This window comes from Bufo bufo, chromosome 2 (genome assembly GCF_905171765.1).
Source record: "Bufo bufo chromosome 2, aBufBuf1.1, whole genome shotgun sequence".
Taxonomy (NCBI): Eukaryota; Metazoa; Chordata; class Amphibia; order Anura; family Bufonidae; genus Bufo; species Bufo bufo.
In genome coordinates, this window is record NC_053390.1 from 172,362,391 (window position 1) to 172,388,915 (window position 26,525).

The window sequence follows — 26,525 nt, forward strand, 5'->3', positions numbered from 1 at the left end:
GGAAGTGTTTATCAACAAGAGCTCGAAAGACATATCTTGGATCAACACTAAAATAGATTTAGATCCTAAATAATAATTACTATTTTGCTTTTTCATGCAATTGAATAGTAACAGAAAATCTGTAACATATGACTGAAATATAATATGTTATTTTAAACAACCTCTGGATTACTGAATTGGCTCAAGCTAGATTTGGTTTTGTATGCTAAAAATTGGTTCCATCACTTAAAATTGTTATCCTTACTGCCCAACAACCCAATATATTATAGAGCAACAAGGAAGAACATGGTTATTAAAGAGTTTTCTTAAGTGAAGGCACATTGCTAGGATATACTATTAATGTTCTACTGGTGGGCTTCTAACCACTGTGACTCTTGCTAGCTTCACTTGGTTTTTTCCTAGCGATCTGCCATCAATGTCTTTGCAGAGACAATCCATTTTAATAATAAATACCTTCTAGGCATTGATATATACAGTAAGTTTGCATTTTCCAAAACATCAATGTTTTAAAAATTTGACCACATGGCTGGAATACGACTGGTAGGTTTAAGGAAAATCAACTATTCTAGGCACACTACTATTGTACTAAGACTATTAATTCAATGGTAGTACATTTTCTACACATTATATATTAGCAACTACAGAAATCCAGTTAGATGGTGAGAGTGGAGGATGAGTAGTAATAAAGAGGAAAGGGATTTTTAGTTGTGATAATGGTCCAAGTCACCAAAATTGCCTCTTAAGGTGCCTATACACCTATAATAATCTATCTCTGCTCAGATAACTAACTCCGGTATCTCTACTGATTCCCGCATGTGATTGCTGTACTCACCTGGATTCGTGGTGACATTAAAGACCGGGACTTTTATACCATCTACCGTAGTGCTGGAGCATTTCTTTCATTTTCTCCTGATTCCCGCATGTGCATCATCTGTCGGGAGGTGTGGGGGGGGGGGGGGGGTGGTAGCGTCAGGAGCTCCCCATACACATTAAAGGAGTTGTACAGGGGGGGTTTATTTATTATACTCACTTATATAGTGCTGACATATTCTGCAGCACTTTATAGACATTACCAGCATTTGCTGTCTACAGTGGAGCTCACAATCTAACATTCTCTATTAGTATGTCTTTGGAGTGGGGTGGGGAAACCAGAGTACCTGAACGAAACCCAGTGCTAACCACTGTGCCACTGTGCTACCACACTCTTTCCTCAGGATAGATCTTTAATATCAGATTGGTGGGGGTCCTACTCCTGGGATCCCACCTGTTGAAGAAGCTACGCTGCTTGTGCAAGCGCTGAGTCCTTTTTGCGATTCAACTGCACACTATTTAGCTTGTAACAGTGGTGCAGTTTAATTAGAACTGTTCGTCCTATTCTAGTGAATGGGACGATGAGTTGTAGTTACACTGCACTATTGCTATACACGAGACTTTGTGTAGTTAAACAGTGAAGAGGACACAGAGCTCAGACAAGTGCCGCAGCCTCTTCCAACAGTTGATCGCCGAGGTGCCAGGAGTTTTGCCCCCATCAATCTGATATTGACATACTGATGACTATCACAAGGATAGGTCATCAAAATACAAGGACTGCACAACCCCTTTAAATTGTTGGCTGGACCCTCAGTGATTTTGGCTGATAATAATGTGTATGGGGCCTTTATCCAATATAAAGTCTTATAGGAAAAATTGGCCTAGAAAATGTACACTGGTGGAAAAGTGAGAACACAACCTAGTTGTATGTTTTCTGCCTATAAGAAATACTGCACAAGTTAGCAACACGTACCACACTGTATTTAATTAGAGACTTTCACTGACAATGTCTTCACATGCCAAAATAAACCCATCAGAAACAATAGGGAGCTGTCTAAGAAGTACTGTAGGTTCTGTATAAATTTAGATATGCCATTTATCCACCTACATGCGCAATAGGAAGAAATATCATTTTTATTGTTAATTTGTATGAAAATACTGTCAGAGAAGCAATTTGGAAGGTCATTATCAGATTAAAGGAGTGGAATAAATTATTAATGTAATATCAATTTATTATCTTTGTCTGTGGCAATGGATATCAGACTTTCACAACCGTTCCTATTTTCACTTAAAAGAAATATTTTTCCTCTGCCTGCAATGTTTCATGTTTCATATCTTATATCCCCTTATCAGTGAAATATGAGACTTCTACTGGGAGATAAGTAAATATTAATACGCCTGCTACGCCGCGTTAATAGCTTGGGAGGTGTTAATGAAATTTCAACCTCTAAAGATCTTTGAAGGAGGAAGACTCTTAATCTGATATATCAAACATTTAGAATATCTTTTGTCCAATTATTTTAACATTTAATACTATTTTGTTCTGTGAGCCTTTTTCATGTAATATTTTTTTTAAAATGAAAATAATAGTCCTAATAAACCTGACAAGAACTATATTTCTAAGAAATGGTGCATCTTCTTAAATGGCAATTTTGGTCAACTCCACATCACAGATACGGGTGTACAAAAGATCCAAAAGGAACAATACGTCTATGATTGCGGTTACTTTCACATTTCCGGTATGAAACTCCAACATGGCTGTTCCAGCATACAAGTGGAGAATCAGCCGGACACAAACCACAGCATGAAGCGTTTTGTGTCAGGCCAAGTCTCCGCCTGTCTACAGTAATGCGTACGGATCTCCGCCGGACTTCATTACACGTAATGGGGCCGGAGGAAATTTAATTTGCAACCAGCAGTGCTGGATCCTGAGAATTCCAGCAGGCTGTTTTCTGCTGGAACAACCTGCCAGAATTAAAAGTGGAGGAGTGAAAGTAGCCTAAGGCTGCTCTAAGAATGATTTACGAAACAAGTATAAACTGACCATACACTGTGTAAAAAATTTCCTGATCTGGAGCTGCAGTTGATAACTCTATGGAAAAACAGTGGAGGGTGAATTTGGTAACAAGAGGATTAAAATAAATAATAATAAAATATGTAAAGCAAAAATACTAAATATTTTGGCGAAAAAATAAAGGTTTTCATTTTTTTTTTAAGCTCAAATCTAAAGAAGCAGATGCAAATCTGGTATTTTTTTTCTTACCATTTAATGCCACAAAAGAATCTGGAAAAGAAAAGAAAAAAGGAAAACGTTACTTCTGCTTCCTCTGTACAGCATATGGTCTATGAAATCTAACACCTTCTTTACAGTCCACCTATTACTTCTGTGATTTTTACCACATCAGCTCAACACTATAAATGCCCTCTCCATTTCCCTTTCTGCAAACATCGAGGTTCCTTTTCATGTCAGAGTCACAATGATAGAATTCTTTCAGCTCATTAATGCAAAGTGTCTTTCTTATTATTGTTGCAGGTAATGTTGACTCTGGGAATTTAGAAGGCTTATTTCACCCAAAGTAAACACAGGGTTGATTCTTTGCTTACTTTGGCAGTCGCCTAGGCCGTCTGTATTGCCATGCTCTACGTCTTGCTCAAATGGCACTCTGTGAAGAGGGAAGAAAAACACAGGATTAGGAACCCCAGCACACAGGCTACATGCAGCTGGTGTGGAAACATCAAAAGCTCCATGTGAACAGTTTGGACAACATAACACGAGTCAAAAACGGCAAAACTAAAAGATTAAAAAAAACTAAAACAAGATGCATAGAGTCATGGTGACCTTGACCATATTCCATTAAAACAAATGTAAGACAATGTCCAGGATATTGTTTATGGGACATCGGTTTATTTGTCACGAACAAATAATCTTCTTTTGATGTCCTGCAATAAAATCATTTTATATAATTATATAATTTTTTTAACTGTGATTATTTTAGACTTTACTTGCAAAAGTGAACATGGCATAAAGCCATTGAGAGCAATCAAAGTTTTTACAAGCATGATGTCCAGTGGTGAGCTGATACACATTATAATCCAGAGTCTACATAACACATGCACTTAAATGGAACCTGCCACCATGAAATGCAGTGCCATCTGCCGGCAGCATGTTATAGAGCAGGAGGAGCTGAGCAGATTGATATATAATTTTATGGGAAATGATTCAACAATACTTGTAATTTATACATTTATACTGTGTCTCTCCTTCTTCTGAGCCCAATAGACATGTGGGCAGTCCTATCTGTGATTGACTACCTTCCCTGTACGTGTGTAAATAGTGAGAGCTGTCAATGAAAGACACCCCACTTGGGTAACTGAAATCAGTACAAGCATAGATTTCAATGCATATGTCAATCTGCTCAGCTCCTCCTGCCCTATAACATGCTGCCTCTAGATCGAATTCCCTTTAAATTCCTGCTTGAACTTGTAAAAGTGCCTCAAATAACTTGCCTCGTTCTGCCATTAAAATAGACATTCAAAGTGCAAATTTATGCCAGCCATATTTGTTTTCCCCTAAACTTTGAGAGAGTGTCGCCTGGAATGTGTGACAATTGCATTACTACGGGTAACCTAAATGTAGTGCATGCATGTTAGTGGAGCGATGAATTGCCTTATAAAAAATATTATGTTAACAGTAAGTATACTTTCCTCCATATTTTTCCATTATGTTAACTATATATTAACAGTTCAGTTTCATATAGTCTTAGTATGGTTATCTACCTATCATTTAACTAGGTTTTATTTTAGGCTAGGACCCAATTTGTTACCAATCTGGTAATTAAGTGGGTTGACCTAGTATTTAATACTGATGACCTATCCTCAAGATAGGTCATCAGTATGTGATTGGTGGGGGGTCTGATGCCTGGTAACCCCACCGATCAATTGTGTGAAAAGGGTGCAGCACTCTGGTGAGCTCCATGCTCTCCTCAAAGCACAGCGCCATACACTGTATAGTGGCTATGCTTGGTATTGCAGCTCAAACCATATCATATGTAACAGATGAATTATCTATAGAAATAGCAGTTCTGTTTCTACTAGGAGACCCCCTGAGTAGGTTATACAGTCATAGTAATCCAACCTGAATCCTAGTTTTCAAATTTGACCATGGACAACATCTCTATGCAGTTGTTGCATGGAGTTCCTCCTGATACTCTTTTCCTCCCACACTCCAAAAACACTCAATATTTGTTTGCCTATGTGTGTTGATGATAGTGAATTTAGATAACGAGCCCCAGGGGGAGACAGGGATTTATGTGAATGGTGACCGTCTCTGTACCGCACTGCAGAACATGTTGGTGCTCTATATGCAACATATATTCAATAAATAAAAGGATTAGGTTTATTGCTAATTAAAACAAATCTTTAAGGATTAATGGATTATGTCACCTAGTAATATCAGGTAGGACTAAGACATCCTCCCTGTTGTTATCAAGATGTCACAAATCATAGTGTGATCAGTTGTCAGTCTTAAATCCATGAAAATAATGAAGCTTGTGAATTCTATAGCAGTAAGGAGAGAACAGCATGTGTCACCCAAACAACCCCTTGCACAATAATCATATTGTGTCTATGCACCAGGCTTCGTCCTGTCAACTGTGGTTTGGAATGCTGCTCAGATGTCCAAGTATTTTTAGAAAGTTACTCCATACGTTAGTCAGATGTGAGTTCTCTACCCAGAAGTATTTGCTTCTAATTTAGTTTTGTTAATGAAATCAATATGGAAATGACTTAAGTGTGTGTAAAGTGACTTCTTATTATTCTTCACAGTAAACAAACTCGACTTGTACACAGCAAATATTCACATTGGAAGGAGATTTACTACAGCAATTATGGCTTACTACATCCAAAAAAACAACCCAAAGTTATTAAAGGGAACCTGTCACCTGGATTTTGGGTATAGAGCTGAGGACATGGGCTGCTAGATCGCCGCTAGCACATCCACAATCTCCAGTCCCCATAGCTCTCTGTGCTTTTATTGTGTAAAAAAAAAACGATTTAATATATATGTAAATTAGGCTTCTAACGTTTCCGGAGCCCAGCCACGCCCCGCATACTCCGAATCTACTCCTTGCTCCCCGACGTCACAAAGCTAGAGCGCCGTAATCTCGCAATGTGCGATCTAGCGCATGCGCAGTGTCTGCATAGTGTTCCTTCCCTGTGTTGGCATCAGCCTCAGGGAACGAACTGCGCATGCGCTAGCTTGCACATTGCGAGATTATGGCGCTCTAGCTTTGTGACGTCAGGGAGCAAGGAGGAGATTTGGAGGATGCGGGGCGGTGTTGGCCTCCTTCACTGTGGGCGTGGCTTGGCTCAGAGTCAGAGAGCGCTCGACTCCTCTCTCAAGCATGGAGGAGACAGGACTCATCTAAGGTTAATTTACATATCTATGAAATCGTTGTTTTGACACAATAAAAGCACAGAGAGCTATGGGGACTGGATATTGCAGATGTGCTTGGGGCGATCTAGCAGCCCATGTCCTCAGCTCTATACCCAAAATCCCAATGAAATGTTCCCTTTAAGCTTCCAGCGGGTTATGATGCAACAGGCTGCCTTGATTATGAATATTCCCACTTGCTTTCAATTCACAACTTTACAGTGCCTTGTAGAGGCTATGGACCAATAGTATTTTATTGGTCTAACTATTCATGCAAAGGCCAGATTGGAACCAAGACACCAACACGCACAGGAATAATAGCTGCCCATAATCACACAGATGTTGCAAAGAGATATCTCCCAAGAAAGAGAACCATCTTGCCAGCACCACCTATTGGAAGTCGCCTCCTATGAGTCAAGATGTTTTGGGGTACTTGTCCCTCATCAATAGGGAGTAGAATTCTGGTTGGCTGAGTGCGATGCATTGGAAGCAGCTTAGGTAGGGTGCTGAATCTTCTTAAAGAGACCAAGCCTTTAGCACTCCATGGTATGGCGACTTATTGGCAATGCTCCATGGGAAATGAATATGCAAAGAGGTATTTCACAAGAAAGAGAACTATCATCAGTATGGAGTAGCATTGTGGCTGGCTCAGTGCGATACAGATGGATATCTGGCTTGGCTATTTTACCTTGTCAAATCCCAAGGTTTGCTGGAAAGTTGGATCTTGACTCTTCTAATAGGCGGCGTTCTCTTTCTTGGAAAATACCTCTTTATAAATTTGTTTTCCATGGAGCACTGCCAATAACTCTCTATATTGTGGAGTACTTTTAGTAATTCTCCATACAGAACTGGTCTGTTTAAGGAGATTCACCAAACTGCCTAAGCACACATGTTGAAAATCTGCCTGCCAGTGACCTGTAGTGATCATGGTCAATGGTCAGCTATTCTATTCAGCCCCCAGAGAATCCAGACATTTCAAAAACTTGAGAATGTGTGTGGCCAAATGAATCAATCACACTATTCTCTTGAGGGCAGGTTTTAATGGCAGTAATAAAGGGCATCTTCAATAACAATCAGACCCTCTACTGTGTAACACACAAAATAAGATATTTTACTGTAAATCCTCCATCTTTCACAACAAAGTCCTCATGTTGATATTAAGCTGGAAAAAACAAGTTCAAATTGTTTTCTTTGCTTTAACTTTCAGTTGCCTATTCTACTTTTACGGCAAGGATAATCAGTGGTGGATCCAAGCCGTTCCATGTATTGAAAAGTCCTATTATATTCTTCATAATTATAGCTCGCTGGCATGGAAGCACCTGCTCGCCAAGGACAACTTAGTCTTGTTACAGAACTTGTTATATTTCTTAGGCATTTCTTATATTGCAGAATGGAAACATTGTGTCATTGTGTCAGGCTGGCTGTACATTATGCATTCTGTTTTTTTTTCCATTATTATAATTACCAGTGTTTCACAGCAGCCAGACCTCCTAGACAAAGTCAATTGCTTATCCAATTAAAACATTCACTGACATAATCTCCGGAATAGTTATATCTTGTGATTTGTGTCAACTTACTTAGTACCAGGTGACAGCTGTGAACATGTTCCCGCATCTCGCAACCAAACACAGTATGGGTCTCTGGAAGCAATACAAGTCCTATACATAAGGGATACAGAGCGCAGAATGAGGATTTCATCCTAGTTTAACCCAAGAGCATTCTGTCTACTCCAGGACCAACAACAAAACACAAATCAGCATACAATCTCCTACAGGCAAGCAGCAAGCACGTACTTTTTACACTTCATATGTCGTTCACATCTTGCAAGAGGTACCCAGATGACACAGGTGGAAAATGCAACGTAGAGAGCACTGTTCTGCTTGTCAAACTGCATTCCAATAATCCTCTTGTCCTCTGTTCCTTCGTAGTTACACCTAGACAAAAGAAAAATTTGATACGGTTGGAAATAATGCTTCTTATTGTAATATATATTTCCATAATTACTGGAAAAGGGAAAGAATTATTCAATATCTGTGCAGGTTACTATGAAGTAAAATAGATTTAAAGTATATATTGTTTAAGCCTGCCCCAAAGAACGACTGTCCATAGGCAATTTTCTGTCCATGAGATTAATTTCACACCATAAGATTTTTCAAGTCATCTTCTGGTGACATAATCCTTTCCCTTTTTATATGTAAGAGTAGATCATAGGTGCGATGGAGCTTTCCTAAAGGGTTTTCCCAAAGGGCACTTGAAGCATATTCACAAGCTAGGAAGGTTTCACCTTTGAGGAGGCTTTGGAACCCCTGACCCCCAGTCAGCCCATTGAGGCCACAGCTGCACCCAAGTGAAGACTGAACGGAGCAGTAGTTGCATATATTCATAGCTCCATATTACTTATGAGAACAGATGAACCAGCTTGCTTAGTGTCATGTTGGGTCTATTCCGTAATGTTACCATTATTATTGAAGCACTGATACGTATTCCAACATAGCTTACACTGGAAGAACAACTGTTGTTTGTGGTTTAGTAACAACTTTGCACCCAAAGTGGTAATTTAGCCCTAGGCAAGTGGATGCTGCTTTAAAAGATAGTTAAAAAGCATCTCTCAAAATGTAGCAACCTAAATGACACATGATACAATGGAATAGGACAGAAATGGAACAGTATATTCAGTATAACTAATACAATTTGGATATGTTTTCTTCATTTGAATATTATATTGTGTTAGATAGCTCTAAATAGCTCTCACAAGTATAAACAGTTTATTCTTGGGTTATCAGGGAAGCAATAAGCTTCACACATATCACCCACATATCATCAATTTAGAGGCGGCTGTTGAAAGCTTTTCTTACACCTAATAGGGATGCCAGATTAATTGCCTACACGCCTCTCCTACATCACATAGGGAATAGCAGTACAGTAATCAGCTTGCCTGATCTTACATATGATATTATCAAGCTGAGTGGTCTGATGTGCTGTGTATTGCCATTAGATATCAGTGGCATAATTACATAGATCTGTAATCATATGGACTTGTATTCACTTGATTTCACACATGGGTTACACACTTCTTCATATTACAGGCAGTATAGACACAAGGTCAATATGCATCTCCTTACTAAGAGAGTTATACCATCATAGTACAAATAAGTAAAGCATATATACAAAGTCAAACCGATACCTACTTTTCAGTATTGTACACATTCATCTCCTCCAAGAAGAGACTGTCACTAAGAAAGCCACTGTATCCGGTTCTTGCCAAAAACTTGAGCACAACGCCCCTCTCTGAACCCAGAAACACCACTGTGTGATTTCGGTATGGGCCTGCAGCAGTGTCAACTGCAATTTTTGTTAGGCGATATCTGGAAATAAATGGTCAGAAATTTCTTTGCTTGTTAAGTGATTATTTTTTTTGTATGAGAACTTTTCAAAAACAACGAGGGTCATTTATTAAGACCAGCGTTTTAAAAACTGTTCATAATAACCCCTATATCCGGCTGTGGATCCAACAAAGTTATGAAGAGGTGCAGGCCTCTACATAACTTTAGCTTATCCAGCGCCAGTCTAAACGTAAGCCAGTTTCCTAGCTGTCTTACATTTAGACCACTTTCTACACCTAAAACAGGAGTAGAAAATGATGAATGAAACGGGCCTTCCGTTCCCAAGTCGCAGTGGTGCAACTGACCATTGTGTTGCAATCTGGGCCTGAAATACACCTCCTCTGTATGGAAACAAGTAATCGTTACTGGCATCACTTGTCCCAACAGAGAATAACTGTTGATGGGCAGCATATCCCTGTTTAAACAGCACAACCTGCTTCCCAGAAACGATGAATTAAGTTGATCATTTGCTCGATTATGATCTCAGCTGCTATTTTTCACGGGGCATTTATCACGAATAAGCGTTCCTAGGAATGCTGCTGCTCAACCTTTGCCTTGATTGTTGATCCATGTAAAGGGGCCTTTTATTAGTAACTTTGAAACTTGAATTAATGGTAACACTTTCAACACAGAGACAAAAATATTACCTAGCAGTGTAGCTATAGAGGGTGCAGAGGTAGCAGTCACAACAAGGCCCAGGAGCTTTTTAAGGCCCACAGGGACCTTGTGCTACATAAGAAGATACCAGTATTATAGAAAGTCCATGGTAGGTGGGGGCACTGTTACAGAGTTTGCACTTGGACCTAGTATCTTCAAATTAGGCCTCTGATGTCAACTAGTTGTTTTCAGCAAAATCAGAGATTAAGTTTATTTTCAATGTTTGTGTTAATCAGTTTTAGAAAACTCTATATCTTTACCCATGGTGATACCTCCCAGCCGTGGCATTATTGTTTTTGTGCAGCTGTTTCATGAGCCTTGGAGGATTTATTTGAAACAGTGAATTAATTTAAAAAAATCTGTAAATCTCATCAAGAGACAGAGGGTAATGGGACAAAAAGTAAATTGGGCAATATGCTGGAGATGAAATTCCCCCCAACAAGCACCATCAAATCTCATGAGGCAAACTAATAATGAAGGACCTCCTGATCTCTATCTTCACTGACATCTGGTTTTAGCACAGCTGAAATGACATTTCATATCTTGAAAGCAGCCGTGGGACGTTTGTGGCATCTGCCCTGAGCTCTCATCACTTTGTGTTGGAGAAATGCCAAGAACAGCAGATATGTTTACAGACCTTCAAAGTACCTGAAACGAGTTTCGGAACATCAGTGCATGCACTGTGCTTTACTGCAAGGCACTGGACACTGCTTACCTAACCATGGTCCGCAGAAACAATGGCTTGTTTACTATAGAGGGCACTGCCTCATCCATAAGGGGGTGCGTTTTAATGAAATTAAGAGTGTCATCTGGCAGGTCATTGGATGTGGCATATCTTTCGACTGTTGCAGATCCAGCACAGCAGCCTGGCCTGGAAGAGAAAATGGAAAGAAAATATATATAAAGTATTGTACAAACACTGGTTTCCTAAGTTCAACCTCAATAAGAGATGTTTACTAAGAAAAACAAATTGTAATTGTAGAAAAATTCCATAAACAGGGCTGTAATTAAATCCTCTTGCTTCAAGACCCATATAAAACTAAGAGACGCAATCATTCTTCAGGGAGTGACATATACTAATGTGGTCAAATCCTGACAGATCGCTCATTATCATATATTCCACAACTGGCAATTAGATTTTTATTAGAATAAAATGTCAGAAGAGACGTTTTTATTGTTTTGTTTTATGTTTCAAGTAACAAACATTTTCTCCGCGTTTTATGAAATAAATGATACATAATGTCAAGTTTTATGGGTAAATCCAATATTTGATATTTATTGTTATATACACCATTTGTAGCTTTCATTGGCCAATCACCAAATAATATAATGAGAACGAGAAACTATGTTTAATAGTTTTTTTATACGATGCAATTTTGAGAATTTATGGCATATGATTAAAGTGTAAAGTTAACCTACATATTTTGTATATATTTCAGAAAACTCCACAAGGAGCAATCCCCTAATATACTGTATAAATAGCAGGAGTATTTCTAACTTTACAAGTTGGAACACACAGCGAGACGTTCCTTTACCAATGAAAGCCATCTGATAAAAAAAAGCTTTCTGGGCTACAAGGAATTAAAGGGCTTGTCTATTTTTACCTGGGCTTAGGAACACGTTCATCTGGGACTGGGGTCCAAGTGGAATCTGGTGATTTCTGTTCCTTGAATCTCCCAGTAAACACGCTGGCGATGTCAGCCATGTCGTAAGCGCAGACAGCAGATCCAGGGATGCTGCAATGTGACATTTCCTAGAATTTGTTAGTCATTCCACAATTATGCATACAATTTGTGCCTGAAACACATGCCGCATAGAGGCCTTACTGGCACAGAAAGCTTAGCTCTGAACTTGTGACCCTTATCTATTGACAACTGAGGGCGATCCCATGTAAAACAGACAAATGTAGCGCCAGACGAGTTCCTGTTAGCAGCCTTTTTCTCAATGGCGTCTAAAAAAAGACCTAATTATAGGCAAGTTAAAAAGAAAGAAATCTCCTGAGAAAACATCTCTACCATGGGGTTTGCACAGCAGGTAATGGGCTGCTAGAATTATGGCCTATTATTTTGAAGTGATGGCCTGTAGACATTATCAACACATTTCTAGAGTTAATTCACAAAAAAAATCCTACTGTGCCAAAGAGACCAATCTAGACTTGTAGTGAATGCTGCCTAGTATTAGAGCGGCCAATTAAGACTTTCCCAAGATTTTGACTGAAAAAAAAAAAGGCCAGTTTACTAGTTTTTTTCTGTTTTTTTTCAGGATGCATGGGACTGTGAATAGCTGCTGTGTCCTATTTCACACCACATGCTAAACCAACAGATATAAGAATAGAGATCCCATCAATGATTTGAAGGGGTATTCCAGGATTTGATTGACTTACACCCCATACCCCACCAATCAGCTGTTTCAGAATAACTCCGGCGCCAACTACTGTGTAGTGAACAGGGCTGCTTACAGCAGCACCGCTCCCATTGAAGTGAATTTGAGCAGCACTGCAGTTACCAGATCTGTCCACTACACAATGGATGGAGCTGTATCATTTCACCTACGAAGCTACTCTGTAAAAGCTGATTGGTGGGAGTGTGAGGTGTCAGACCCTTGTCGATCAGATATTGATCATCTGTCCTGCAGATACACCATCATTATTAAAATACCGGAATACCTCTTTAATGTACAACATTATTATTTGTGGCAGATTGTGACTTATGTCTTCATAACATCCCAAATATTCAGTTTGTTGCTGCTGTTGGTAAGTAAATGTCCTTCAAACTAAAAATGAAGGGTCACAGTAGAAATACTGGATCACCAAGTTCCCCCTTCAGTAGAAAAGTTAGTGGTTCTGGCTGCAAAACATTTTGGTCTGTATCACAATGGATTGTGGATTTTTCCATAAGCTGTTTAATAATGGATCTGGATGGTACGAGGGGGAAGGGGATCAATGCTCACATAGCTCTTCTTTAGAGGGTTATCTTACTTTAGCAAGTGGCATTTATCAGGTAGAGAAAGTTAATACAAGGCATTTATTAATGTATTGTGATTGTCCATTTTGCCCCCTTTGCTGGCTTGATTCATTTTTCCATCACATTATACACTGCTCATATCCAGGGGTTATGACCACCACTGCACATACTAGGTAGCCAGGATGGGAGCTGCTGCACATGCATGCCTAGGTGTGCTCCCACAGTCCGACCAGAGAGGCTAAGGTTCATGGGACTCAAGTATAGAAAATAGAAAATTAAATGTTTATTGAAGCCACCATTAGTTTTCAATATTTATGGCGAACGCTTCGGTCCCTCCCGGACCTTGTTCACGACCTACAAAACATGATATACATTTGTAAAATGAATACAAAAACTAGAAAACATAATAATGAAAACCAAAAGAGTAAAAAACAAAACACAATTTGATTATGTTCATATAAGATTTATTGTTATTTTTGTCTTTTATGTTTTGTTTTTTACTCTTTTGGTTTTCATTATTATGTTTTATAGTGTTTGTATTAATTTTACAAATGTATATCATGTTTTGTAGGCCGTGAACAAGGTCCGGGAGGGACCGAAACGTTGGCCATAAATATTGAAAACTAATGGTGGCTTTAATAAACATTTAATTTTCTATTTTCTGCCTTGAACCTTTTTCTTATATCTCTGAGATATCCTCCCATCACTGAGCACCAAAGTTCATTTACATCTGGTCGTTGCCGACTAAAGAGGCTGGCGCTTTTTCCTATAATGTAGAAGCATGACCACCACTGCTGGATTACAGGGTGGTCGTAACCATGGAAATGAGCAGTGTATAATGTAATGGTAAAATGAATCCAGCCAGCAAAGGAGACAATATGGACAATCACAATAAATTAGTAAGTGCCATGTATTAACTTCCTCTACATGATAAATGTCATTTGCTTGAAGTGAATCAAGTCCTTTAACCATGATCTCAGAAAACAAACTCCTTCAGAGTGGAAGCTTGCAGAAGAGTTCAACACAGTCGGCATTACCTGTTGTATGGTGTCGAGAATGTAGCAAGCACAACATCCCGGCCATTAATATGGATCACATCAGTAACAGCTTGCAGTATGTTGAAGTAGAAATGGGAATCACCAGGAACAGAGCAATTCAATCGAGCTTTAAGAAACGAAGTCCACTGTTTCTCAAGCACCCTCTGAGAGCCTCCCATGTCATTCTTGCAGACCTGGGCAACTCTTGGAAATACCACCTACAGAGCAAAACAATATTTCAGCAACAGTGTCAGAAAATGCCAGGATGTGTAATAGGATACAATAGCTGCAGTATATGATCCTCCGGAGAAAAAAATAGCCACCAAAGGCAAAAATTCTGCGTTGGAAGCATGTGCTGTAAAAGATAAGAATGTGCCATTTAAAGCAGTGCAATAAATCCCCTAAAAGATCAGATGTCTGCAATATATAAATTAATTTCTAGAAAGACTGCTTAGCTTTCCATTTCCACAGACAAAAGCACATTCTGCTTGTACAGAGCAGATTACTCAGAAAGCTGGATGCTTCTCCCAATCTCTACCCTCTAGAAGGTTTAGAAGATCTTCAGTAACTGTTTTTTTCCATGACCTCCAACAAATCTTTCCTTTTCAGCTTCTGCCATCTCATACGGTTTTAATAAGCGGAGAGTCTCAATGATATTTCAATCACTGAAGTCATCCGAATAGTATTTTGTTTTGGTTTAATTAAAGATTATGCGGAATTAGCATTTGCACTTATGAATTTAGAAGCTTGTTTTACTAATCGTTTCAAGCGCTACAGATTCCCCACAATATGTGTCAGAGGATCTATACAAATGTGCTATCTCTGCTCTCTACATACTAACCAAACACAAGCTGACTCCATTGAATAGAAATTCAATCAGAGACTGCCATTTAGCCTTTCTGCCTCCATTTTTATTGACTGGTTACACTTTTTGGGGCCCTGGGTTTGATTCGAAACATTTTTCTGTTTGTAAGGGTTTTAGCAAGTTCAAGGAGGGGAATGAGCACCATAACAAAATTAAATTGGGGATTCTTCTGATTCTGTTTCATGCCATAAAAGGACCGAAAGGGACTGGTTTGTACTTCTTCCTTTATCATCCCTGCAGGTAACAGTCAAAACTGCAATACCTGTGGACAGGAGATAGTCCTGTATAATATCATATCACCTATATGGAAGAAAGGGAAGGCCAATTTAAAAGTGAACCCCCTATCCAAGGACCTATTGGCACATGTAATCATGAAAAGACTAAAAATCTAATTTTACTTTCTATATTACTGATTTGTGGTTGAAATTATTATTATTATTATGCAATTATTTTTAAAGCTGATTCTGAACTTTATTGTGCAATATGTTCTAATAGTGCAAGCTGAAATTTGTAGGGCCACTCACAGCCATGAATTAAAATCCATAGCCCTCTGACAAAGAGAATCCCTTGATAAGAGAGCAAGGCTCCTGGTCATTTACCCTGCAGGAAGTTATATGTATACTGGTACCATTCTGAATTTAACCAACTGGAAAATGAATGCCTCGCTGTAGTCACACACTTCTTTTCTTTTATTTCTACACATCCATATGGCATTTAACAGAAAAGCAACCTCCAGAAACCAGAAAGTCATCAGATATCCCATTAGCATCTGACATCATAGCTTAAAAAAGCAAGTTTATTTTTGATTTTTTTTTTTTTAACGTCTGACTTCAATTTTATTTCCAGCTCCATATTTGTTTGATGTCAGCATATGTTGTAAAGAAATATGGGCTGATAAGTAAGTGTACTGTAGAGTGGAAACATGAAGTGACAGGAGATCATATTCCACTGCTCCTTCTGGTCACTGTGTCTTGGTTATATATTCTCGCTCCAGACAGTTCTTAAATAGAAATAACTCGGTGAAATTTCTACAACTGTCCGGCATACACTACTGCAGCCATCCTACCATACTTTTATCATTATTATTTATTTTATAAATTATCTTTATTTTATGAAAATTTTTTACTACTTGTCCTAAAATTTAAAGATAAATTACCAGGATGTCTCTTTGACTTACTATGAGACTCTACTTTGTGAAATGTCACCACAATATACTGTTTCTGGCTTATATGAATATTATAACAGGCAATCAGAAATGGTCAAGAGCGGCAGTGTTACAGTGCAGAGCTCTGGGCGATCCCTGTCTCTGACTCAAACTGGACAAGTTATATGCTTCAATTTTTAAAATCACCAGGTGGAAGGCAGGGGCGGACTAGGAATTTAAAGCGACCCTGGGGAAGAAAAAGAAAAAAAAAGTGGAGATACAGTTGAATTCAGGAGGGCACTTGAGGCCACTGGCCGGGTGCATTGGAGAGAATCAGATAGTTATGTACATGGCTGGTGGCTGTGAGTAGGGCTATTGGGTCTATGGCCAGTAAGTCCCTGTAGTTCCTTGCACAGCTTTCAAATGGCCAATAAATGGGTTGTCTGGGATGTTGATACTGATGGAATATCCTCAGGATAAATCATCAATATCTGATCAGTGGGGGCAGACCCCCAGCACCTCCTTCAATCAGCTTCCTGAAGTCTGAAGTGCTCTGGTGAGTTCTGTGGGCTACTTCCAGCATACCAAGCACAGCCGCGTACAATGTTTCTTGGCTGTGCTTGTTATTGCAGCCCAGGTCCATTCACTTGAATGGGACTGAGCTGCACCTTGGCCATGTGACCAATGAATGTGGCATCACTGACACACGAAAACTGAAGCCTGAGTGTCATGGCCTCTTGAAAAAGCACGGTCGGTGTGGGTGCCAAGAGTCGCTATAAATAAGGTATACCTGTACATCATGGTGGCTGAGGGAATGTACGGAGTGGACTGCTGCAGTGAGCCCGTTCCATACGCAGCGGGTGCCAGTTGTATCATACAGCAGACACCCGGCAGCAATGACGGGGAATTGCGATCCCACTGAACCCTATCATTTAACTCCTCAGATGCCGCGATCAACACCGATCGTGGCATCTGTGAGGTAAGGCAGAGGGATGCGGCTCCCTCTGCCTTCTGATCTTAGCCCCTGAAGTGAAATAGCAGTGGAAAGCATATTTCTGGATTCCTGAATGAAGAAAGCTAGGGTTAGCTTCTACCCAAAATAAATTGACTGATACAGATAGGAACAGATTGCATCCAGCTGCATAATAAAATGGAAGCAATCCACACATGGTTGTCTGAAACCATGGCAAAACGGATAACAACATAACCACTAGAGTAGACATTTTTCTCTCTATACTGGCCTGAATTACAGCCTTCGAAACTTCAATAAAATAATGGATCCATATAACGAAAGGCTGCAATCTTAATTAAATATGCATTCCATGACTTTAATAAATATATCACAAGGTGCTTGGATATCACAAGGTGCTTGAATAAAAATGATTGTCTGACATGTGTCCATACATTTGAGAGTTAAAAATATCCAGATACAGCACACTATGTATTACTAACTATAATTAAATTTCTATAATGAAAATTAAATGTAGAACCTATCATTTGTGAAGGACAGTAGCTTAGCCACATATCTAGTTTCTAGTACGGTGGAGTTTCAGTGCATGCTATTTCCCTCAAGCAGTAATATCCTACATAAGAGTACTACACTTGAAAGACATTATAAAGTTTCAAGATCTGCAATGCAATCTTCCCAAAAGGTGGCCTTGTCATGGTGATTAATGGTTCTCGTTGCAAGGTCTCTTATTGCTGGGATGACTTAAGAGCAGTTGCACAGGTAATTTACGTCCATTTCTTGCCCTACCTTTCCCATGCTGTTGTATTCAACTGCAATTTCACGATAGAAAAAGTAGATAAGGTCTCCATAATCCACGGCATGTACAAAGTATGGCTCTGAAAACAGACAAGGTGGATATAAGGCCAGGAAACATTTCCTATGTCATTGTTATATATCTGTATAGCAGCTTTTTATGACTTTCTGTGACAAATATGTCATACACAATGGTGACAGATGCTGGATGACACCTACTAATGGCAGTCAGAATAATGGTGATTGAAAGCATGTGTATTATTATGGTCATAACACACCCAGTGTCTGAATCAAGGATGTAACACCAGGATCTCACTTGGTTCTATGGAAAAGAATTTAGAGCATCAATAGGTTCAGTAGAACTCTGAGTCGACATAGTGCAGCCATAATATGAAAACCACAATGTGGTCATAATTTGGCCATGTGAATCCAACCCCAAACAGATTCCATTTGGTATATAAATCTCCATTATTATTGTATAGAGTTCCTTTTTAGGAGGAATGTGCTTTTCTTTTCACAAATTACAATTTAAGATTCCTTCAGACTGCAAGATTTCCCCTTCTTAGGACGTTACATTTTTGTAAAATTACAGTATGCAGACTGTTGCTAAGGGGCATGTGACAGAATTCTGAATGCCATGCTGTAATCCTTCCATATTACATGGATATATGTTTTGCCTATTTTCCTTTCTCATGTTCCAAGGCTTGTTAAAAAATCAGATGTTGACTTATAGGAAACCATTTCCAGGATCTCTTTCTGTGGTAGACACCTCTTTGCATATTATTTTGCCATGGAGCATTGCCACCAAGTCTCCATACACAGCTGGTCTTCTTAAAGGGGTTATCCAATACTATAAACTGCCCCCCCATATGCCGGGCCCCTCACAGGGAATATACTTACCCCGCTCTCTACACTGCTCCTGGTCCCTGCACCGCTGATGCTGCTTTTCCCTGTGCACCAATGAAAACATCCGGTCTTGGGGGGAGCAGCCAATGACAGACGGGAACGGGGACGAGCCTCCCTAGCATCACGAGTGATGATAGGGAGGCTTGTCCCTGTCCCCGCCTGCCATTGGTTGCTCCCGACACCGGATGTTTTCATCCGCGCATGGGTAGAAGCTGCAGCGGCAGTGCGGGGACCAGGAGCGGCGCAGGGAGTGGGGACCCAGGTAAGTATATTCCCTGTGAAGGGCCCGGCATATGGGGGGCAGTTTATAGTATTGGATAACCCCTTTAAGGACAGCCAGTACCTCCCCTAAGGATGAATGGTATATAAATGCTACTAACCTTTCAACCATTTGGAATCATATTTCACAGTGCGCAAAGTTGGGCTGTCTCCTAGACTCCGGTAAATGACGGCATCAATCGCAAGGAAGTCAGTCACAGTTGCAGAATAAAGCTTTCCATCTTGAAAAGAAAAGATGAATTGAAATATATATGCCACAGGCTCAATTTTACATGAATTCATATAATGCAGCACAGCAGACTAATGAAACTTTGTTCAAGGGACAAGACATTGAGGGTCATTTATGATCTGGCGCACATTCTGTCTCACGCCATGGTGCGGCAGAATCTCTGACTTGGTTTAGGTATAGAAAATGGTTTAAATGTAAGACAGCAAGGAAGCTGTCTTACATTTAGAATCGGCACTAGATGCGCCAAAGTTATGTAGAGGCCTGCACCTCTTCATAACTTCGGCGAATCCACTGCCAGATATAGGGTTTATTAAGACCAGCGTCTAAAATGCTGGTCTTAATAAATGTGCCCCATTGTTCTTCTGACAGGTTCCCTTTAAAGGGTGTTTCTGGTTCTTCAAGTAAAGATATTTTTTTGACGATAACACAGGACATACTGAAATGTCCAATCATTATAATAACTAATTAAGACCCAAGAGTTCATTCATCCAGTGAATTTTAGTAAAAAAAAAAAAGCTGGATTATGAAGGTCACTATGGACAATTAGGTGGATTTTTTTCTCAGACATAGTTTTCATATAAGAGGCCTAACTAGTCTCAATTCAGTCCGTCAAATGTGATCTCAAAGATCATGGCTGCAAGGATTTATGAGTTTGTTCACATGTAGCTCTTCCATGAATGACGACGATGCTTATATAGTAAAAAATGGCATTTGCCTGATAATTTATCAAATTGGTGAAATGCGAATTGGGTGAGCGATTTTGTTCATCTGTAATCCAGGTTATTCCTAGGACAGAATATAACAAAATACAGCCAGGAAAGTCTACCACCCAGGTTGTCATAGACTTCTATGGAGATGCAAGACATTCTGGTGCCTTCTCCTGTGTTGGGAACTGGCACAACAAGCTGAAAAAAGGAACGGAGGATGTCCTGTGTACAGTATTTTCTGAATGTCAGACATTGCACAGCATCTTGTGGACTACAAAATTTACTGACAACTTTATTTATATAGTCCCTTTGAACAACCAATAAATTAAATTCCTGTTCTAGAAATAGAAAAGTCCAATCTCCAATTTTAGCTATGGACCATGGGGAGTTGGTATGCAGCAGTTATGAAGAGGAACCCATGACTAGTTCTTTCCTCTATGCTCACACTACTCTCTGGTGTATGCTTGATATTATAGTGTCGCCTCTGTGCTCAAATACATTACAATGAATACTCAAATGTCATTTGTACTGAGCTAATGGACTAAATTCTCATATTAGCTAGGCTTCAATTTAAATTATACATGCACATGACTGCTCACAAAGTTCTACATTACATTTGCTTGTTTACAAAAGTTTATGAGGTTGAAGTATTAGGGAAAAAATGTACAGCTCGACGTAAAACTAATGAGCTCAGGCTTCCTATGGATTTGTGTCTATTCGATGATTGCTTCCAGAGGAGTCCAAGATAAAGCAGATCCCTGTTCAAGCTGGCAATAATCAGAATATACCCCGACAGGCGTAATATTCCAGATTTCCAGTGCTAATTTAGATTTTAAAGCCATGTATTATGTTTCATTTCACTCATACACATCTTATCCTTTTTATATTACATAAGGTAGAACTTAGTGGCAGGAGGCGTATGATGAAAACAAAGACAAATAAAGGCTACACATTTTTGTTTGGTTACTGCTGTGCTGATCAGTGCATTGAACCTCACTAAATCTGACATAGCAATTGCTATTTTCCAAAAATAAAGACAAATCCAAGGAAACTGTTTCAGAAAGGTTTATGTTATCACAGAAGCTGTTCTTGCTAACCGCTAATTAATTGCATGTGAGGTTTGATATAAATCACCACCTCAAGATCCTGGTGTCGAAGCTCTAGGTAAAGCTGTTTCTAATGTACCTTAAGTTAAAGAAGTAATTTTTTATAACTGCCTCATATTTCTAGAGGTTAGTTAAAAAAATAGATGTTAGATATGTCAACGTTGGGTTATTAACAGAATTTCTAGAATAATATATAATGATTATAGTATTGCATAGCATCTTTGTCATTTGCAACATGATTACCATAAGCAGTATTTGTGATAAAATAGAGTAAAGGCTGGCATATAGCTTCAAGAACTGCTGTCTAAACAAGTATGTTCCCCATAAACATACACGTTCATCTTGGCTAAATGTGTATGTGTTTTCAGTGGGGACAGAAAAAAAAAACCTCTGGCAGCAGGTTATCTCCAAGGAGAACAAAAAGATGAGGCGCTGCAATTCAATACACCCAATTTTTCTCTCCACCGATATCAGTCGGGCAAAAGTCAGGAGCTCCCCACACACGAGGCTGTCAACCGGTAATGATGCCACCCTGCATGCAATATGCTATCGTGGCTGGGCAGCCTGACAGGAAAGCTAACCAATGTGTTGTAACTGCTAGTGCCATAGCATATTGTGTAATATGGCCCCACCTCTCACCACCTCGGCAGCTCTGCAACAAGCCCTGCTCATATTCTACGACTGGTTCCTTGCAGAAATTTTTATTCAATCTCAGAGAACCCTTTTAAGGGTGGTCCAACAACTTCAACGTGACAAGAAAGATTGGTAAAAAAAAATGGCATTCGGATATTGTCAAAACATGTTATTGAATGATCTTTATTTCATTTCAACAAATTACAATTGGCAATTTCATCAATTTTTATCCTAATAGATTTTCAAATATATTTTACTGCATGTGACTTATGTTTTTAATTTAAATGCCCTATTGTAATAATGGGTTCATGTGTCGCTATTCAAAGAAAAATCTTTTAGCTAGTTTTGTGAACCATTGATCTAGATCATCCAATAATATAATAAATGTCTATCATATGAAAATGTATCCATTACAAAGTACCTTTGTGCACATACATATCACTGTGATTTGTTATAGTGTTGCTTAACCCTCCTTCCTTTTGAAAAATGAATTTAAAAAATGTGGACGTAGATCCCACAATAAGCTCCAATACTAGACTTTATACACTGCTCCCTTTTTATGCCAAGAAATATTAAGATCATATTGCAGATGCAGTCAATTAAGTTCTTACGTACATATGTTTACATGGTCATTTTGGACCATGCTAAACACTAGTCGAGTCATGGGAAATTATCCTTCTTTCCACTCTCATTATCCCCTCTGGATTATTTTTCCTTCCTACGTATTCTTCATTTCATTGTACATGCAGTAGAATAATGAGAAACAGCTCATGGCTTGGCTCTCCTCTACATTAGCCAGGGATAAGTGTCCAAATTCCAATTGATAAATACCTTTGAGGCATATTTCAGTGGTGGTCGAGTATTATACAATACACATGCTAATGGAAAGAGGCATAAAATGGCATCTAAATCACCATAAAAAAATATAAAGTTTCTGCAAGGCCACTTGGGGTTAGTACTGAAACATCCACTGCATATAATATATAATGTGATAGACTGCCCTGGGGTCCAATGCAGTGATGAGTTCTTTCTATTTTGCCAGCAATAAAACTTCATTTAGACACATCCATCTTGGCTTTAGAAAATAGATTTGTTTTATGTCTCAGTCACTGTACTGAAATGAACAGCATTGTAAGTGTAAGGTCATATGCCGAAAGTAGAGCTACAAGAAAAATGACATGAAAATCATGAATAAAGGAGAAAATAAGTCCATATTTTTTTGAAAATGAAAGCCCTATTTGTGTTCTCCTCTCTTATGCTGGAATTAGAATAAAATTAATCACCAAACAGATCTGATCAGTTCAGATGTGTCTGTCCTGGGTTTCAACCAGTTGACTGGCCTTCTTCTCCAGAGTATTATATTCCTATATAGAATGTCTCCTCATAATGTATTAATCAGAAATCCAATAAAATATTTGACCTTGGGATTTAGCATAGAAATGATGTATTGATCTTTCTGAACTTTTAAGGTAATATTTCCAATTACATCTGACATTTCATTTAAACAATGGAAGTTTTATATATTCACAAAAATGCACTTCCAAGTCTAATAGAAATTCCAACCAAATGGCACAAATCTATGTTAGCGAGAGAGGACAAAATTTCAATATACTCCGCTAAAAATGTAAAGTACAACATAAAGCTCAAAACAGAGTTTAAAATTCATAAAAAATTAGGCAGTTGATTACATTCCCACTTTCATTGCCTTTTTTTTTTAATATACAACTTGGTAGATGCAACATATGTTAGAAAGCAATAATGAGTTACGGGAGGTAATATGTAAGTAAACAGTCGATAATGACTATATCAATATTCTACACAACCTCTCCTCACTTGCTGCCTGCTGAGATATGCTCTGCTACAACACATGCCCCAAAAGGCTTTATACACTTTTCTCAACCATAGTTTCCACAAACTTCATAGTGATCTATACCACATACAGAGGTGACTAATTTACTATGAGCATGTGAATAAACAATTTTAGTAATTTGAAGTTTTACAAGTCATACCTGCAAATAGAGCAACGTTGGCATGCTTGGCATCATATGGACATCTGGCCATGCCGCTTATTTCTTCATCTAAAAACTCAAGTGTATCCATCTGATGAATAAAGCAACACGTTATTAACAAGACATTTCACTAGACAATTAAAACTACTACATTTCAATATCCATGTGCAAGAGAACATTGTACCAGTTGAACTCAAGACAGCTGAGGCAGATGTTTAAATCCACATATTATATTGCAATCTACAGGACTATATGAATTATGCTACATGATGAGGGTTTTGCCTGTAAAAACCAAATGAGGCAGTTACTAGTAAGCCACGCTCATGATGGCCAATTTTAAAAGCACCAAACACACTCATAATTGTACATTTGCCAATAGTAATTCCCTCTCTTAAACTTTGGCTGATATGTTATCCCTTGATGGGATTTCTTCTGTGCTGTGTCTGATTATGTGGTCTCTGGCAACTGGCACATTCTCAACACGCAAAAACATAATAAAGTCCTCTCTGTTCAGAAAGCACACACTGGGAGAGCTATCAACAGGAACTGTGGAGGAGGCTTGTCAATGAACTGGTTTGGTGATGTCATAGGGGTATTGAGCTAGTGGCTCAGCAATTCTAACTATTTATTCAAAAACAAGATAAAAATCTTTCAAGGTAATCTGGAAAATTGTGTAAAATGATTTCAATGAAAGAGGTTGGATTGGACAAATGTAGGTAACAGACCTTTTAGGCTGAGTTCATGTCAGCCTTCAGCCTTTCCATTCTTCTGCACCGTTATAGAAGCAGAAGAGCGGGAAGTACGGATTCCCACATAACTGAGCCAAACAAAGCCATAGAGCAGGAACTTTGTTTTCTCTTCAATAATCTTCTGAGCGGAAACTGAACGGACCCCATCATAGTCTATGGGGTCCGTAGGCTGCATTCGGCTCAGGTACAGTATGTGCCGAACCCGTCCTTTCCGTTCTTCGGCTCCTATAACGGAGCAGAAGAACGGAAAGGCTGAACGCTGATGTGAACTCTTGGTAAATCTCCCACTGTTCTTCCACAAAAGTTCTTGCTAGGCTTTGATGATTACACCACCGCTGAGACCAGTGATTGGCTGCTGTGGTCATGCATTTTAATGTGACATCACCAGCCAAGTAGACAAAGCCTGGCGTGAAGGAGCGGAATGGTGGTGCTGGGACATCTGGTGATCCACTTGGTAAGTAATGGGTTCTTTTATTTATTTTGCCCAATCTTGGACAACTACTTTAACTCTTCTCCAACTCTTGAAAATACATAGCCCACTCTAGTATGTAGAAGTTCTTGGTACCATCACAACATCATCTAAGCTCCAGGATTTAGTGCAGAATGTGATGGTGGAATCTATAGGAAAGTATATATCATTTCCAGCTATTTTGTACATTTGAATGTAATCTATCACACAGGTACATTCAATAGATTAGTGTACCTGGCATAAATCAGAAAAGCGCTTACAGCTCTTAAGAAAGAACCTTGCTTGCTGTACCAGGCAGCAATTAACTTTTTACCCATATTGTACGAAGCTTTCATCATTTAGCTGAGGAGTGGACCTGTCATCATTTGTTTCCTGTCATGAATCTTCCGCTGTCCAGTCTTTCAGAAAGCAATTACTTTTCTAGGCAGCACAATTAGGCTGGGCTATGAAAGTGTCAGTATGAAGAAAATAAGCAGAGCTCATTCTGCATAGGAGCACTACAATATCTGATGCCCATCTGCATTTTCACTTTACAGCCCAAGAAGGGGCTCTGTCTGCTGTTTGGAAGTCAAAGGTTGATGGAGCGCCATCTGTACAGCAAGCAGAACAGACAAGAAGACCACAGGTGTCCATGTTAACTTGTGTGAGTTCTCCTTGCACATACCACTTGTGTTCCAAATGACATGGGCAGCAGGTGATGAAATCAGCAGAGGCAAGAGATTATTGTAAGGAAACATCTGTGAGAGACGATGAGATGGATGGCTTCTATTGTGGACATTTTTATGCCAAAAAATAAAATAAAATCAAAACTAGTAGAACAGGAGCGACTTCTTGGGATTTGTTACATGCATTAATTCTAACGAACGAGAATGAAGCGGTGACAAGGGGACTTAAAGTAGTCACTGCTTGGCACAGTTATTGGAAAGCCAGCTGCATTCTGCTCCCTGCTACAAGCAGAGAATGGTGGAGAAGTCCAAGAAAATATGATTTTCTAACATAACAGTGCAGACAAAGCACTGTAAAAGACAGAAGCGCACTCTGTATCTGCTGTAAAATAACTTGTCTATTCACTGCTGAAACAGGTGGCTATGCTCATTTCTGCTCTCCATACCAAAGTGACAATGTCAATCGTACCACTCAAATACTAGCAAAAAAGCTAGAGCTACAGTATATCAGTAATCAGTTTTGACTTAAAGGAGTTTTCCAAGACTAAGATGTTGTTAACCTAACCACAGGATATATCTTCAATATCAGATTGGTGGAGCTTCGGCACCCAGAACCCCCACCAATCAGCTGTTATCAGCAGCCACTTGAATAGGAGCTAAGTTATAGAAACCTTCGAATGGCGACTACACAGTGTGCAGAGCTTCCTGGAACCATGACTGC

General features: G+C 39.1%; 1 protein-coding gene across 6 annotated transcripts in view; it reads right to left on the minus strand.

The window, feature by feature from the left end:
* The window catches only part of SEMA6A (semaphorin 6A), a 219,565-nt gene that overhangs the window by 90,966 nt on the left and 102,074 nt on the right, over nucleotides 1-26,525 (minus strand). For all 6 annotated transcript variants that reach the window (XM_040421665.1, XM_040421666.1, XM_040421664.1 and 3 more), the window contains exons 7-17: nucleotides 23,922-24,012; nucleotides 19,339-19,458; nucleotides 18,047-18,135; nucleotides 14,282-14,499; nucleotides 11,886-12,017; nucleotides 10,997-11,152; nucleotides 9,430-9,606; nucleotides 8,035-8,175; nucleotides 7,819-7,899; nucleotides 3,415-3,473; nucleotides 3,074-3,094 (exon numbers count right to left, since the gene is read on the minus strand). In XM_040421665.1, coding sequence (XP_040277599.1) covers nucleotides 3,074-3,094; nucleotides 3,415-3,473; nucleotides 7,819-7,899; nucleotides 8,035-8,175; nucleotides 9,430-9,606; nucleotides 10,997-11,152; nucleotides 11,886-12,017; nucleotides 14,282-14,499; nucleotides 18,047-18,135; nucleotides 19,339-19,458; nucleotides 23,922-24,012 — 1,285 coding nt within the window. The remainder of the gene's footprint in view (nucleotides 1-3,073; nucleotides 3,095-3,414; nucleotides 3,474-7,818; nucleotides 7,900-8,034; nucleotides 8,176-9,429; nucleotides 9,607-10,996; nucleotides 11,153-11,885; nucleotides 12,018-14,281; nucleotides 14,500-18,046; nucleotides 18,136-19,338; nucleotides 19,459-23,921; nucleotides 24,013-26,525) is intronic.